This window comes from Babylonia areolata, chromosome 14 (genome assembly GCF_041734735.1).
Source record: "Babylonia areolata isolate BAREFJ2019XMU chromosome 14, ASM4173473v1, whole genome shotgun sequence".
NCBI classification, from domain to species: domain Eukaryota; kingdom Metazoa; phylum Mollusca; class Gastropoda; order Neogastropoda; family Buccinidae; genus Babylonia; species Babylonia areolata.
The window spans coordinates 11,728,758-11,745,423 of record NC_134889.1 but is presented as its reverse complement, the minus strand read 5'-3'; the positions used below and the strand labels follow the sequence as shown (position 1 = coordinate 11,745,423).

At 41.4% G+C, this 16,666-nt stretch overlaps 1 protein-coding gene across 2 annotated transcripts in view; it reads right to left on the bottom strand.

Annotated features, from left to right (window-relative positions):
* Nucleotides 1-3,188: 3,188 nt before the first annotated feature.
* LOC143289817 (vacuolar protein sorting-associated protein 52 homolog) overlaps nucleotides 3,189-16,666 on the bottom strand; it is a 98,525-nt gene continuing 85,047 nt past the window's right edge. The window contains exons 14-15 of one of the 2 annotated variants that reach the window (XM_076598980.1): nucleotides 15,733-15,851; nucleotides 3,189-5,908 (exon numbers count right to left, since the gene is read on the bottom strand). In XM_076598980.1, the coding sequence (XP_076455095.1) occupies nucleotides 5,762-5,908; nucleotides 15,733-15,851 (266 nt within the window). In that variant the 3' untranslated portion in view covers nucleotides 3,189-5,761. Of the gene's footprint in view, nucleotides 5,909-13,760; nucleotides 15,032-15,732; nucleotides 15,852-16,666 lie in introns of those variants that run through there. The other variant, XM_076598981.1, reaches the window with a different exon arrangement.

Genomic DNA, 16,666 nt, shown 5'->3' with positions numbered 1-16,666 from the left:
CAAGAAAAAATGAAGCTGATAATCCCCATTACCAAACACTCTGTTTCATGTATGTGAAAGCAAAATTAGAAAATATCATGACAATGAACTGGAAATTGACATTATCAAGATAATAAGTATGTCCATGAAGAAAAATACAAATGTTTCTTCTGTGTCAACTTCTCTCTCTCTCTCTCTCTCACACACACATACACACACACATACATATATATATAGTTTTAAAAAAAATCTTCCATTTCCTTGACCACATACTAATCATCATCAGTTTGCTTCCCTTTGTCTTAAACATTATCTCTCCTCTCCCTCTCACACACAAAACATTAAAGTTATCTCTCTCTCTCTCTCTCAAACACACAAAACATTCAATTCATATCCTCTTTCTCTCTCTCTCATTCACAAACACACATACACAAATTCATCTTACTCCTCTCTCTCTATCACACATGCACACAAAACATTCACCTTATTTCCTCACACACACACACACACACACACACACACACACCAGAAAACATTCACATTATCTCCTCTCTCTATCACACACACACACACACACACCATTCACATTATCACCTTGCTTTCTCCTCACTCACTCACACACACATGCACCAAAAAACATTCACATTATCTCCTCTCTCTATCTCACACACACACACACACAAAACATTCAATTATTCTCCTCTCTCCCTCCCTCTCAACACACACACACACACACAATTCATCTCATCTCTCTCTTATAATAATAATAAAGGATACTTATATAGCACACTATCCAGAAATCTGCTCTGGGTGCTTTACAAAAACGCTTTTGTTACCATAAAACATTACATCGGTGTTACATACACACACCAAAATGTGACACTACACACACACACACACACACACACACACACAATGCATACATACATTTTAACATACATGTGTATCCAACAGCTACCCTAACACATACGCACACATAGGCAGGTACAAACTTACATAAACACATGCACACACAATACACATTCATATACATGCATGTAGTTATGTACACATACATATGTATACACACATAGTCAAGCACAGTTAACGCAAAGGAAGTGGACCTGCCACAATTAAACTTGAAAAGGTGAGTTTTGAGACAAGATTTAAAAGATGCGAGGGAATCGGAATGACGGAGGTTATCAGGGAGCTTGTTCCACATCTTTGGCGATTGAAAAGAAGACGATCTATGTCCATAGGTCTTACTTCTGACGTGAGGTATCCTGAGAAGTCGAGTATCAGAGGAAGAACGGAGCTGGCGAGACGGGGTATAGATATGGAGGAGTTCAGAAAGATGCTTGGGGCCAGATCCGTTGACTGCAGAAAAGGTCAGAGTGGATAGCTTATAGTCTATTCAATCACAAACAGGCAACCAGTGGAGAGACTGAAAGAGAGGAGAAACATGGTCAAATTTAGAAGCTCTGCAAATGAGTCTGGCAGCGTTATTCTGAATTCGATGGTGTCTGTCTAACAGATATTTGGGAAGGCCGGCCAAAAGAGAGTGCAGTAATCCAATCTTGAGAGAACCAGAGAGCATACAAGTGTCTTGGTTGCATCATTTGAGAGATAGTGGCTGTTTCTATGCAGTTCCAAATAGGCAACTTTACAGATATTCGAAATATGCTGTTGGAAGGAAAGAGACTGGTCTAGGATTACACCAAGACTGCTAACAGAAGGAGAAAGTGAAACAGGTGTACTATTGATCAGAACAGAGTCAGGAAAGGAAGGATGTTGACGAAACTTCTTTGGACAGGTTATCATAAATTCAGTCTTATCATCATTTAGTTGCAGCTTGTTGAGAGTCATCCAGTCCTTTAGGCCAGCAATGCACTCCCGTATTTGAGTCACCAGTGCATCAAATTCAGCTATGGAAGCCGACTGATAAAGTTGTGTGTCATCAGCAAAGCTCTCATGCAACATCGCATGATGACTGATGACATCTGACACAGGAGCCGCATACAGCACAAAAAGAACAGGACCTAGGACGGACCCCTGTGGGACACCATATTTTAAGGCAGATACTCTGGAGTATCTACCATTTACACACACTTTCTGTGTACGATCTGACAGGTAAGATGTGATCCATGCTAGAGCAGTGTCACGAATACCAAAGGAAGTTTTAAGTCTGTTCAAGAGGACAGAATGATCAATAGTGTCAAAAGCTGCTGACAAGTCTAAGAGAGTGAGAACAGATATCTTATCCTCATCAAATCCCGAAAGCAAATCATTCACTATTCTAAGGAGGGCTGTTTCGCAACTATGACCACATCTATAAGCTGACTGGTGGGAATTAAGTAAACCATTTTGTTCAGATGAGCTAAGAGCTGAGACAATATGATCTTTTCTAGCAGTTTTGATAAAAATGACAGATTAGAGACAGGTCGATAATTTTTCAAACAATTATGATCCAAAGATGGTTTCTTGATGAGTGGATATACAACGGCAGATTTGAAGCTTTCAGGGAAACGACCAGACAGTAAGGAAGAATTGATGACATGAGTAATATGTGGCAGTAGAACATCAGTACATTCAACCAACAAAGAAGACGGGGACAGGGTCAAGCTCACAGGATTTCGGACAAGCGCTCAGACACACTTTCTTCATAAAATCTTCAGTAACTGGTTGGAAACAATGTAAAACAGGACCACTGGACACACATTCTTTAATGGGTGAAGGAGACGCAACAGAGTCATGCTTCTCACGAATGCATGATATTTTGCCAGTGAAGAAGTCAGAAAACTTTTGAGTGAGTTCCTGCACCGAAAATGTTGTAGGGAGAGGAGTGATTTTCATTTTACCTTGTAGATTGTTCATAGTGTTGAAAAGCTGTTTGGCTGTGGTGCATGCAAGAATTTTAGAAGAGTAGAACTTTGACTCTGAAAAATGTCCCATACACACACACACACACACTCACATAAAACACACACACACAAAACATTCACCTTATCTCCTCTCTCCCTCCCTCTGAACACACACACACACACAATTCATCTCATCTCTCTCTCTCACACACATACACTCACACAAAATTCATCTCATCTCTCTCTCACACACAAACCACAAAATAGTCACCTTATCTCCTCCCTCTCTCCTACTCACAAAACATTCACCCTATCTCCTCTCTTTCACACACACACACACTCAGAACCATAAACACAGGCAGAACAATCTTCATAAACAAGTTATTGGGAATGTCAAAAAATGATTGCAGTAGTCCACTACAAGAAACAGTAACCATGCAAAATCCAATTAAAGAAATAATTTTAAAAAACAAAAAAACAAAAACAAAAAGAAAACCAACAAAACCCAACAGATTTTACAAGTTGTAAAATCTTATATTATCCCATCTCCACAGATGCAAAAACAAATACAATGAAATGGCCATTTTCTATTCGCAGCAGATGTCCAGTCCAGCACAGTCATGACTCAATGTGTGTGTTAATGTTAGAATACTTGTCTGTCAAAGGACTTCAGTGAAGACTGTGATGCGGAATCAAAACAATGCACAAAAACAAAAAAGTATAGTCTTTGTTTTTGTTCCTCTTTGTTTTGTTGTTTTCGCCCAGCCTATCACAAAGCCATATCACTGCTGAAAAACAAAACAAATACTGGTCCTGTAAAACATGGATAAACAAGATCAGAACAAAAATCAACAAAAATCACTTGGAAAAGAAAATTAGACACAGGTACAGTCTCATCAGTGCACAAAAACCAAGGACATGCCTCTGTTTGGCTGTTCAGTCAATTTTTTAGAGGTAAAAAAAACAAAAACACCTAAAATAAATATAATTACACATAATAAACAAAGCTATATGTACATATCATAAACAGGCATACAAAACCAAGAGTTGTGAACAGGCACCCTATGGGCACAAAAAAGAATACAATATAGTAAGAGTGCCAAATTATCAAGTCCACAAAAAGACAAAAAATCATTCAAGACTAGCTGGGAAAAAATACAGGTGAATGGATTGGCAAGGCACCCCTTTTATACCATACATCCTGGCAGCCATGTTGAAACTTTCAACAACTTTTTCGTTTTATGAAATGCAAAATAAAACTGCATCAAAATCAAGCCAAAACTTGTTGAGATACGGTTTCAAGTACACATCAAGGCAGTCATCATTCATAAGGAAGTAAACTTATTAAAGTGACTGGCTGGACAGTTGATTACTCCTAAAGTGCAGATATATCTGCAGTCGGAAATGAAAGGCTTATGTTAAGGTTAGTGTAGGTTCTCCTCTTGTAACGGTCATTATGAGAATAGTTTTGGGTGGGATGCCAGGCCAATAACTGATACAGAAAGAGCCTTAATGCATCTGAAAATGAGGAAATTTTTCTATTACAATACAGGTCTAATACCACTAAGAGGACACTTGTGATCAAGCAGCAAAAGAAATGCATGAACACATACATGCACAAACACACACAAGCGCACATACAAACAAGAGTTGGTCTGATTATTCTGTTCATTTTGAAATTTTCACAAATTTCATTTTATATACAACCCCAACCTTTACTGTCAGACCAGTTATGAGCTTCCAAGCTGTGGTTTGAATATGAAAAAAATCTGCATGAGAGACATCACCACCAACTTATTATTCAGTCTGCTGCCTATGTTACATGTTTTCTTTATCTTCCTCAAAATGACTAGTCATTTTTGGCCTGCAAGGCGCTACAGTGAATAAGGCGCGCCCCTTGAATTTAATGACAAAACATTTTGAACTCTTGTTAGGTGCACACATCCAATAAGCTGCATCTGCCATGAAGTGAAAGTCTCATTTTGTCTCTACTAACAGCGGATGTTGTTTTTCGAAGTAGTGATGTCACCTTCAGAAAACTAAATCAGAATCTGACTTGATTTTGTCTGCTTGTTGACTAGACTCTGTTACTGTGTTTATCTGCTCTGTTATCTGCTGCTTTCTTTCAATAATAATAATAATGAATACTTGTTGAGTGCTTTTCTCCCTTAAAGAGAGCTCAAAGTCTTTACAATAAACATTAAACACACACACACACTTTTTTCACACAATTTGTTTGACAATTTACACCCAAAGTGTTGCTGTTCAGTGTGATCATGAATGTTTATTGTGATCAACAATGTTGTCATTATTGAGTTTGCTGTGTCAGATGGCACCACGAGGTGGTCAGAATTTAGTTTTCAGAAGCTGATAGGGCACAATCAGCCAATAAGATGCAGGGGTCAGATTTTAGTTTGTTTGTTTTTTTTGTTTTTTTTAAAGTAATCCCTTTAAGGCTGAAAATTGTGGTATTTCAGAGTGAATCTGTCAGTGTCTCCAAAATGCAACTTTTCTAGTATCAGTATCAGTAGCTCAAGGAGGCATCACTGCGTCCGGTCAAATCCATATACGCTACACCACATCTACCAAGCAGATGCCTGACCAGCAGTGTAATCCAATGCGCTGAGTCAGGCTTTGAGAAAAAAAAAAAAAGAAGAAAAAAAGAGAAAAGAAATAAAATAAAATAAATAAAGTAAAAAAAAAAAAAATCTAAAATGTCTATAGTTGTGATGACTAAAATGCAGATGCTAAACTATCTGCTGGATTCTGGAACAACTTACATTAGAATTTAAAAAAAAAAAACACATCACAGTTTTCCAGAAGCATAAATCGCCTTTTCTTTCTAAACACATGCAATGACATCCATTTATAAAGAATGGTTTTAAAACTGTTAACAAGATTTTGGGTACAGTCCCAACACAGAGTCACAGTAGAAGTCATGATCAGAAGGTGGGCTTGTATCGCTTCACCTCCACCATCACATGATGAATATTGATAAGTTCATTTCTGATTTGCATAACACGGAAGGGTCCCTGAGACAAGACTTTCTGAAAGCGATGGTAGTACTGGATCAGCTGGGTCAGAGCTCCCTGCAACCAAGCACCCATCACTGGTCATAATTGTACACATCAGTGTTGGCTCTTCATATGGATACAACAATTATTTCAAACACAAAGCAGATTGACTGGATGCAATCTATAAATAAACAGATAATTATAACAAAGCTCTGATAATCACAAATACATATTTAGATCATAGATGATTATCAAAGAATTATAACAATTAGAAAAAAAAGCAGATAAAACATGCATTCACAAACACACACATTTTCTCTCAAAGATGCACAAGACATAACACTTAACATCTCTTTCACACACATATGTGTGTTGAAACACACACACAGAGCACTGCCCAAAAAGGTAGCTCATGTGTTTAAAAGTAAATATTCCGGCCCCTGTAACATAAGGCTACACACATACTCTTTGAGAAGGTGTCACATAAAACCCCTTACTACAGTGCCCTTCTTTTAACAGTGCTCACCAAATAGCCTCCCCACTAAAATCTGAAGATCTGTCCAATATATACAAGTCTCTCCTTCCCTTGCTCGTTGACTCTACTCAGGCCTGCATCTCTGATCTAAAGACACGGAGGACTAAAAACAAGCTAAAATTAAATGAGGATAAAACTGAAATCATGATTATCACCCAACAAAAACTTTGCCACTCAGTCTCTCTTCCTTCCTCAGTCTCCCTCAGTAGCACTGACATTCCTCTTTCCTCTTCCATCTGTAATCTTGGTGTCATACTCGACCAGTCTCTTTCCTATCAGCAACATATTGCAAATATTTGCAAATTGTGTTACTTTGAAATTCACAGAATTGCATCAATTCATCATCACCTGACTGAAGATACAACCTAAACTCCCCTCTATGTCTTTGTGCTGTCCCGCCTGGATTATTTTAACTCCTTTCTTGTCGCTTCACCTAGGTACAGCATTGCTAAACTTCAGAAAGTCCAGAACCATGCTGCTTTCCTTGTCTTTCATTCCTCTAAAATTGACTACCTCTCTCCTCTCCTTCATGCTTCACACTGGCTTCCAGTATAAGAAAGAATTGTTTACAAAATAATCTCTTTGTTTCAAGTCCATTGAGGCTGCTGGTCCACAGTATCTTTCCAATTTCATTCATCCTTACATACCCTCATGCCAATTCCACTCGGATGCTTGTGTGTGTTGTGTGTGTGTTTGGGTGTGTGTGGGGAGGGGGGATGAGGGTGTGTGTGAATAATTTAATAATGATTTGTATCTTGTGTTCCATTTTTCCTTTTTGATATTTACATGTTTTTTGTTGGTTTTTTAGCTTCTTTTTTTTCTCTTTTTTTTTCAATTTGTAAACACCCAGGGCTTATTTTCTAGATTAGGCATAAATGCTCATAATAATAATAACAATAATAATAATAACAATAATACAAGTGGAACGACATAAAGATGAAGAAAAACCACAACCAGCTTTTTTCTCAATAAGAGTGCAGTTGTAGATTTCATTGTATTCAGAAGTCAAATTTCAACAAATTCAAGATCCGTACAAAACCAAGCAAGTGGAAAGACATAAAACATAGACGACAAGCATCACTACAACTACTCCTATCACCACACACTTAATATAATAAGCAGAGGAAATATAATAACAATGATATACGATATGAAGAAGACGACGAAGAATGATGATGATTTTTTTCTTTGTGAATTAGAGTTATGCAAGCTTGAGAATGACTGGTGTGTTAGTGCTTCAATTTCTCTCTGCACAAGATTCAACTCTATAAAAATAATAATTATCATGAATGATAATATCTCAAGGAGAAAAATGTATGCACTATTTGTGGCTTCCAGAAAACACTAGATGGGCCAAATGCACTGAACCTTGCTCCTCTGCATTTCGGCACAGGAAATTTGATTTTATCAAATCAAAGAGAAATCTTGGCTGCTAGCTTTTCAAACAACACAAGAGAGTAGACTCCGGGTTCTTCAGTGGAAAATACTCCGTAACATATACAGTACACTCCGCGTATACCGGCCACCAGTTGTACTGGACAGCACTTACGCTGTCATAGTAAAAAAACTGCCTGGACGAAGGCCTTTTTTGACATGACCAATAACTCATCGGCTGTACCGGACATCGTTGTTGTTGTCTCGTTTGTCATTTATCAGATGGATTCCCTCATCTCCTTGACGAAGGCGGCAGTACGTTGCAGGTCCCTCGGTCCTCCATAGAGCTTCCGGGCCACTGGGATTGGATTGGGCCAGATTTTCTCTCAGAGCGCTTGGTGGAGCGGGCAGGACTGCAGCAGATGTTCTGTTGTCTGGCTGCCTGTTCTGCAGGTGCACTGTTCTGTGTCGCCAATACGGAGTTTTGTGTATAGGTGGTGTTTCAGGCGGTTGTGGCCTGTCCTGAGCCTGAAAATGGCTACCTGCTCTCAATGAGTCAGCCGGTAGTACGGGAGGCTCTGTTGTGGTGTGGATGCTGCTGCTTCCACTTGTTCTGCAGCTTGGCCTTAACCCCTTCACTGCTAGTACGTTTTGCTATAGCCTATGCTGAGAAAAATTTCAGAAAAACAAGAAAAACACGCCGTTGATTTTAATTTGCTTATATTTCAAAAAGTACTGAAGATAATTGCATAAAAGTATATATCAAATGAAAGGAAACTGAGCCAAGATTTTGTTTTCAATACTCACATGTTCAAACAATGAGTCAATCTGACACAAAAATTCCATAAAATACAATAATAATAAAAATGGGACTGTCATTCCATTATGTAGGTGCTAGATCAACCAGATTATCAACCAGTCTTTCTTGTGGCTGTCGTGATCAACCACACACACTGTCAAGGCTGTGCAACAGTGTCCAGGTGCATAAGACTCCAACACAGTCCACACAAAGAATGCAAAGGGTGTACTCACCCAGCATCTATCGCCAGTAAAAACACTGTGTGTGGTACTTGCAGAAACAGTCTTCAAGACACAGTGCTGGTTTGCTGGGGCAGTCTGGGCAGTAGAACCTCACATCCTTTCTTTGTCCTTTCTTCCAGCAGACTCTGTACCTCCTTGTGGCCGGGCCTTCTGTGGGGTATGTGGGATGAAATCAATGAAGTGCTGTTCACACAGACGAACAGCGTGGTCATCTTTAGCAGTGTCTGGGTCTTGGTCACCAAAAATCATGGCACTAATCACATCCTTCTGGAAGTCCAGGAGTGTACTGCTGTTGCCTGCTTTTTTTGTAGAGGATGTGTGCATTTCAGCAATGCAATTTGATGATGGTCCATGGCACCCATGTTTTTGTTGTAATCCAGAATTACTGGAGGCTTGTTTACTGCCCTTTGGTCTTGCTGCTGCTGGTCTTCAGCTGTAGGTTTGTGACAAGTTGTCAACTCAGATGGTTCAGTATGAACATCATGATCATCACCAAGCTGCATACCTGAAACACATTGCATAAAAGACTAAGTTTGTTGGGGGTTTTTTTAGGGGTTTTTTACACATAAAAAGGTTATGAAATGGTACCATTTTATTTCTGATTGTTTTCAGAAGCTGAAATACAAACACACCCCACCCAAACCCCCAACACACACACACACACACACACACTGAAACTGGTTCATGGTATGCCACACCCCTTCATTCTCTCTTTCTCGTACAAAACAAAATGACAACACACATACACAAACACACACTTCTACAAGTGTTGCATTTACAAAGTAGGCATGCAATTCTGTATTATATCATTCTCTGATTTCAATTTTATAAACATCTCCTCTCCCCCTCCCCCAACCCTACTCTCTCTCACTCACACACACACACACACACACACAAAACAACAACAACAACAACGAACGAATACACACTCAAGAACGAATACACAGAAAGCTCTAGGCGAGTGACACATGCTGTCATCAACAATGAGCCAGCCAGTGACCACGCCTACTTGCGCTGTGGTAGTCACACACAGTACACACATGACTGACTGACTCTCACTCATTCGCACTGATCAGTGACTGACGAAGCTACTTACCACAGCTAACACATTCAAAACACACACAATGCAGTCATATTCTTTGTTACAACAAACAGAAAGCAATAATAAACTGACAAACCTCGTAAACACCCACCTGCATCTTGAATCAGCTGATCTTGTCTGTCTTCAGTTTTGTCAAGCAACTCCCACCCCCCTCCATGTCAAAATCAGCGTCTTCGGCATCAACTTCACGCAGTTCTATCTCATCCTAATTTTAGCTTACAGAACTCGGGAGATAAAGAGCTCTCAGGGGAGCTAATTTAATGGTTAGCAGACTGTTTTTTCTGTAATGCAGGACTTGAAACATAGAACGATGTAACATGACGTACGGCGCACGTCAATACAGCATTAGTGAGCGACATTTCATGATGTATGCCGTATGTCAACAGTGCAGTCAAGAGGTTAATGATGGTCCTGGATTCAGAGTAGCTGGTAGACCTGTCCATCTGCTCTTTCGTAGTGCCTTCCTTTGCCAGGGAGTCAGCAGTCTCGTTGCCAAGCACGTTGCAGTGGGAGGGAATACACTGCTGGGTGACTGTTTGACTTGTGCAGAGGGAGGCAAGAGAGGACAGATTGTTGAGTTCTGGATCTCTGTTGGACCAAAGGGCCTGCAAGATGGACAGGGTGTCGGTCAGGAAGACAACATTGTGGCTGGCGTAGGGGCTGACCTTGATGTGGGCTGCTGCTGTTTTCAAGGCTTCTGTTTCGGCTCTCCGGACATTGCTTATACAGGCCATGTTTTTCCTGTCCCCTGGAGCACTTAACTCCACATATACCAGACATTGTGTACCATCACAGATCCTTTCCCCAGGAGTCTTTTCTCTGGGATATAGCAGTATGTCAGACATTGCTGATGGCGCCTAGTCCCGTCCCCAGGAGTACCTAATAAATCTGGTATATTGTCAGATATCGCTAGCAGTGAAGGTCCATCGCTCTTTTACTACAAGGTCAGAGGCTGTAAGTATAACTTTGGTCTAAATGTACTTCTTTGTGAGAAGGGCTGTCTGACACTACACTGTTTGTCTCACACAAATACACAGACGGTGAGTGTAACTAAAATACATGTCCAGAGCCCTCTTAACCTTCACCGTACTTGGTTATTTTCCCACTTATCCATATTTAGTGGGTCTCACAGACCCACACTCGCTAAAGAAGGAATCCAGAGCTTACCCCCTATTCATACATCGTGGGTCTGACAGACCCATACAAATTAATGTGGGCTTTTCCAACTTCAATAGACTGAGCAACACGTTCCTGTCATCAGATCTTTTCCCACCCCTCTTCCGGCCAATCAATAGCAGCCTCTGTATGTGTGTGTCTGTGTCTGTGTGTGGCAGCCTCTGTATGTGTGTGTGTGTGTATGTGTGGCAGCCTCTGTATATATATATATATATATATATTTGTGTGTGTGTGGGTGTGTGTGTATTTGTGTGCGTGCGCGAGCGTGTAAGTATACACGTCAGGAGAGCTCTGTGCGCGCGCGCATGTGTGTGTGTGTTCGTGTGTGTGTAGAGGATGAGGTATGTGTGTGTTTGCATGTGTACTGTAGGAGCAACGGAATATTGGAATGTGCGGGTGTACACACACACACACACACGCACACGCACGCACGCACACACACACACACTCACACACACACACATATATATATATATATATGTCATCGTCAGGAAAAGGGATAGGCAAGATGTATGTGTAACAAAGACCATGTGCGGCGCCGAGTGTTGGACAGACCATCACCTTGTAGTCTCGAAGCTGAATATTCGAATCCAGCCCAAGAGACGCCCCCAAGGCCAGAAGGCTCCAAAACGGCTTAACATCGCTAAGCTGAAAAACATCACCATCAAACAGTCCTTTGTGGAGCTGCTGGAAGATCGTCTGGAATCCGCCTCTCTGGACAACCAGAATGTGGAGTCTGACTGGAGGACCCTGCGTGAGCTGATCTATAGTACAGCTTCAGAGACCCTGGGACCCATGACCAGAAAGCACAAAGACTGGTTTGATGAAAACTGTGATGAAATCAAGCAGCTTCTGGATGAGAAACGCCGTCTGCATCAAGCCTACCTGAGCAACCCAAAGTCCACATCAAAAAAGGATGCGTACGATGCCATCCGCAGGACTGTTCAGCAAAAGTTACGCCAGATGCAGGATAAGTGGCTGAGTGACAAAGCTGATGAGATCCAGGGATATGCTGACAGGCACGATATGAAGAGGTTCTATGATGCCTTAAAAGAAGTCTACGGCCCCACATCCTCAGGATCATCCCCCCTCCTCAGTGCAGATGGGAATACCTTGATTACCGAGAAGGAGAAAATTATCGAACGCTGGGCTGAGCACTTCAACAGTGTCTTAAATCGCCCTTCCTTCATAAATGATGAAGCCATAGACCGTCTCCCACAAGTCCCCATCAACGAAACACTGGACGATCCGCCAACACCTCTTGAGACCCAGAAAGCAATCCATCTGCTATCCAGTGGCAAAGCACCTGGCTCAGACTCCATACCAGCAGAGGTCTACAACGATGGAGGCACTGTGCTGACTGAGAAGCTCCATCAGCTGTACTCACTCATGTGGAAAGAAGAGATGATCCCCCAGGATTTCAAAGATGCATCTATCATTCACTTGTACAAGCGAAAGGGGAACCGGCAAGCCTGTGATAACCATCGGGGCATTTCCTTGCTCTCCATCGCAGGCAAGATACTTGCCAGGATCCTACTAAACCGCCTCACAGCACACCTTGACCAAGGTCATTTGCCTGAGCGCCAATGTGGATTCCGGAAAGAGCGCGGAACCACCGACATGGTGTTTGCTGCAAGGCAGCTGCAAGAGAAATGTCAGGAGCAAAATGCTGCTCTGTTCTCCACCTATGTCGACCTCACCAAGGCCTTCGACACCGTGAGTAGAGAGGGACTGTGGAAGATCATGGCCAAGTACGGATGCCCTACCAGCCACCGTGGCGAAGTGGTTAGCGTCGCGGACTGATGGCTGGGAGGACGCGGGTTCGAATCCCAGCGGAGGTGGGTTTTTCGGCCCGTGGCCGGCTCCTACCCAGAGCTGAGTGTGCTGTGGGCTTAAATGGGGAGACTGGGACCACACAGTCGAGTGTCATCCACTTCAAGGATGCGTCTTTGGGTGTGTTGCTCTAATTACCTGACCAACACTGCAAGTGTCTGTATCTCTCGGGCCTGGTTAACGCCGGGATATCATTATGACAGGAAGCGTAGAGTACAGCCTTGTCACGCAGTCCCAAACCAAAATGGACCTCCATAGCAACATCGTCATCATCATCGTCATCCTCCTCCCCCTTCATCGTCATCAATATAAACAAAATAGTCTCAAAGTCTGTGACCTTTCATGCCCTGCTCTCATGGTGACCTCAGTTTCGATACCCCTCCACTTCCGTGCTTTGGGTGAGTCCTGTCAATGTCGTCAGTGTCGGCAGATTCATGGGGGGGCTGTTGTTTGAGGGACGTGGTGGCGGTCTCCACTCTGGGAGAGACGCTCGCTCAGTCTGGCTCCGCGACTAAGCCATTATTGTCGTTAGTAGGGGGCTTAGTAGGTGGTGTCCTAAGTACGTTAAAACAGAACAGGCACCACTGAACACCACTGAAGTGACTCAGCAGCAGTGCAGGGTCTCCTCTGGTGTGTGGCCTCCAGGCGACCTAACATCGATGGTTCCCTGTGGACTGCCGACGCTGGGACTGCGACGGACGAACCCGGGTGTGGCCGTGTATGGGGGAATCTAAATGAGCGGCGTGGGAGTAATGCCACTGCAACGGCGCAGATGATGGGGCAGCAAAAAAAAAAAAAAAAAAAAAAAAAAAAAAAGAAGTACGGATACCCTCGGAAATTTATTTCCTTGGTCAGCCAATTCCATGAAGGCATGCAGGCTCGAGTCCATGACAATGGCGAAACATCTGCTCCTTTTGCTGTCACAAATGGTGTCAAGCAAGGCTGCGTCCTGGCTCCAACGCTGTTCAGCCTCATGTTCTCTGCAATGCTTACTGATGCCTTCAGAGATGGCGATGTTGGAATCGACCTAAAGTATCGAACAGATGGCAAGCTAACTTGATGGCAATTAATAAACTTGATAATCATCAAAATATAACTTGCCTGAGGCAATGACACCGGTAGCCTGCTGTACTGTTGTGTTCTCCGTGAGAGCCGGATGCGATGTGCCAGCCAACTACAGAAGCAGTGAGGTAGCCTATGTATCATCAGTCACGTACGCACAATCACTTCGTTCCACGTAGTACAAAGGGATTATTGGTTTGTTCCCTTCTTTTGCGAGTATGGGTCTGAGAGACCCACGAATTACGAATAAGGGTACTTAGTGTTTTCTCTTCTTTGGGGAGTATGGGTCTGTAAGACCCACAACGTAGGAATGCAGGTAAAAATTTTCACAATTACGTAACTGATTAACTAATCAGTTAAAGTGTACATTAATTTACTAAAATGATGCATATGTTGTGACAACAAAAGTCATGAAATTTCAAATTAATCGGACACCAAATATATTTTAAAGGCATTTTTTAAGGCAAAAATGGGTCTGTCAGACCCACAAAGTACGGTGAAGGTTAACTGGGTGTAATAGACCTCATTTCTATTTCGTTTAATACATGATTTCACTAAAAATACATGTCCAGAGTCCTCTTTACTGAGTATATTGGACCCTATTTGTATATTGTTTAAAATGACAGATTTAACAAAAATACATGTCCAGAGCCCTCTTAATTGGGTATATTAGACCTAATTTATATTTCATCTGATGATTGATTTCACTGAGCATTAATGCACCAAATTTCTTCATTAATTTCATGCCAGTGACTGATTACATTAAAAAACAAAAATAAGTGTATGCCCAGAGCCCTCTTCAGTCAGTATACTGGGCCCATATTCTGCTTCGTGTCAGTGACTGAGTTTATTAAAGAAGAAATGAGTAAACATGTACTGAATGTATTGCGATGATAATACATATTTTATTGTGTTTTTAATGTTCATATGGTCATGTCCTCTGTGTTTTTCAATATCATAACAAAATTGATCAGATACACAGAGTTGAGAAAAAATCTGTCTCCCATTCAATCCCTCTTCCATTCAATCCCTCTTTTTCTGTCTGTCTGTCTCTCTCTCTGCATCACAACCATCACTGGAAAAAAAAAACGTACTGCTGTATTGAAATTTGCACATGTAAACACAGAACTTTACAAAATACATGTAGGCCTAATGCTGAATCATGAGAATGATAAATGTTAAAAACACACACACACACACGCCAAACACACACCATATAGACAACATAAGAAATAGTTGCTTATATCAACAATACACAACATGCATAAGAATACATTGCCTACTGTCTGAGAACATCAGATAAACCAGAATAATTTCATAATATCCTGAGACTTCTGATGTGGCGTCCACAAAATAAAAGTGGCTGTTATACCTAATGTGTCAGCTATAGCAGACATCAGATATACAGATACCCTATCTCCCCAGAGTGGCCAGCATAGCTCGAGTTTACTGTATCCTACAAATATACCAATGTGCAAAATAAAAGTTAGAGACAATAATAAATGATCAGATTGAACAGATGTTGTCAATCTAATTGAGCATTTTTTCTTTGAACGCCCATCTCTTTCCAGTTTTTGGAAAAACATTGATCACTTCATCCACAAGGAGACTGGATCAGTGACTGGATTCAATGTTACAGGTGTGCTGTCTGTTGTTTTTTTTAAATCAAGATATTCAGAAAATTGATTTAATGAAATCACATTATTTTCATCACACCTGAAGTTGGTAAATGCCCTTGTAAATATGGATGACAGGAGAAGTCACTAAAATCCTTACCTGCAAAATCTGTGTTCCATTCTTAAAATTGGTAAATGCCCTCATGACCTCCTGGTTGATCACTTCCAGTGCTCGCTTCCAGTCATTGTTGAAACCTCGCACAATCTGCTGCACTCGAGCTGCAAAAAGCGAAACAACTCTTCATTTTACCATGCAACATGGGCTGTAACTACACAAATAAAACATCTAGAAACTGTGTGCCCATTGCAGTCATTCACACTTTGACCTGGAGAGAAGCTGAACACTTTTTGGAATCATTCAAGGTGTCCTCCTTTTAACCCTTGAATTACCTGTTAATTTTTGCTCTCGAATTACCAACATCATATAAAAATCACAAAAATAAAACGTAATTCTCAAAAGTATAAAAGAATACATGTTTTACTGAAGGGACATTTTCAGCGATGGGCGCAACAGCTGAGTGGTTAAAGCGTTGGACTTTTAATCTGAGGGTCCCGGGTTTGAATCATGGTGACGGCGCCTGGTGGGTAAAGGGTGGAGATTTTTCCGATCTTCCAAGTCAACATATGTTCAGACCTGCTAGTGCCTGAACCCCCTTCGTGTGTATACGCAAGCAGCACATCAAATACGCACGTCAAAGATCCTGTAATCCACGTCAGCGTTCGGTGGGTTATGGAAACAAGAACATACCCAGCATGCACACCCCCAAAAATGGAGTATGGCTGCTTGCATGGCGGGGTAAAAACAGTCATACACGTAAAAGCCCACTCATGTACATACGAATGAACGTGGGAGTTGCAGCCCACGAACAAAGAAGAAGAACAAGAACATTTTCACTTTGAAATGTCTGAACAGTTATCAAGAGTCAAAACAACTGGAATAAAAGCCCTAATTTAGAATCCACATTCATTTTCCTTCACAAAAATATTTACTTTCATACTGACCTCCTTTTGTTTTTGTGCTAGAATATTTTAAA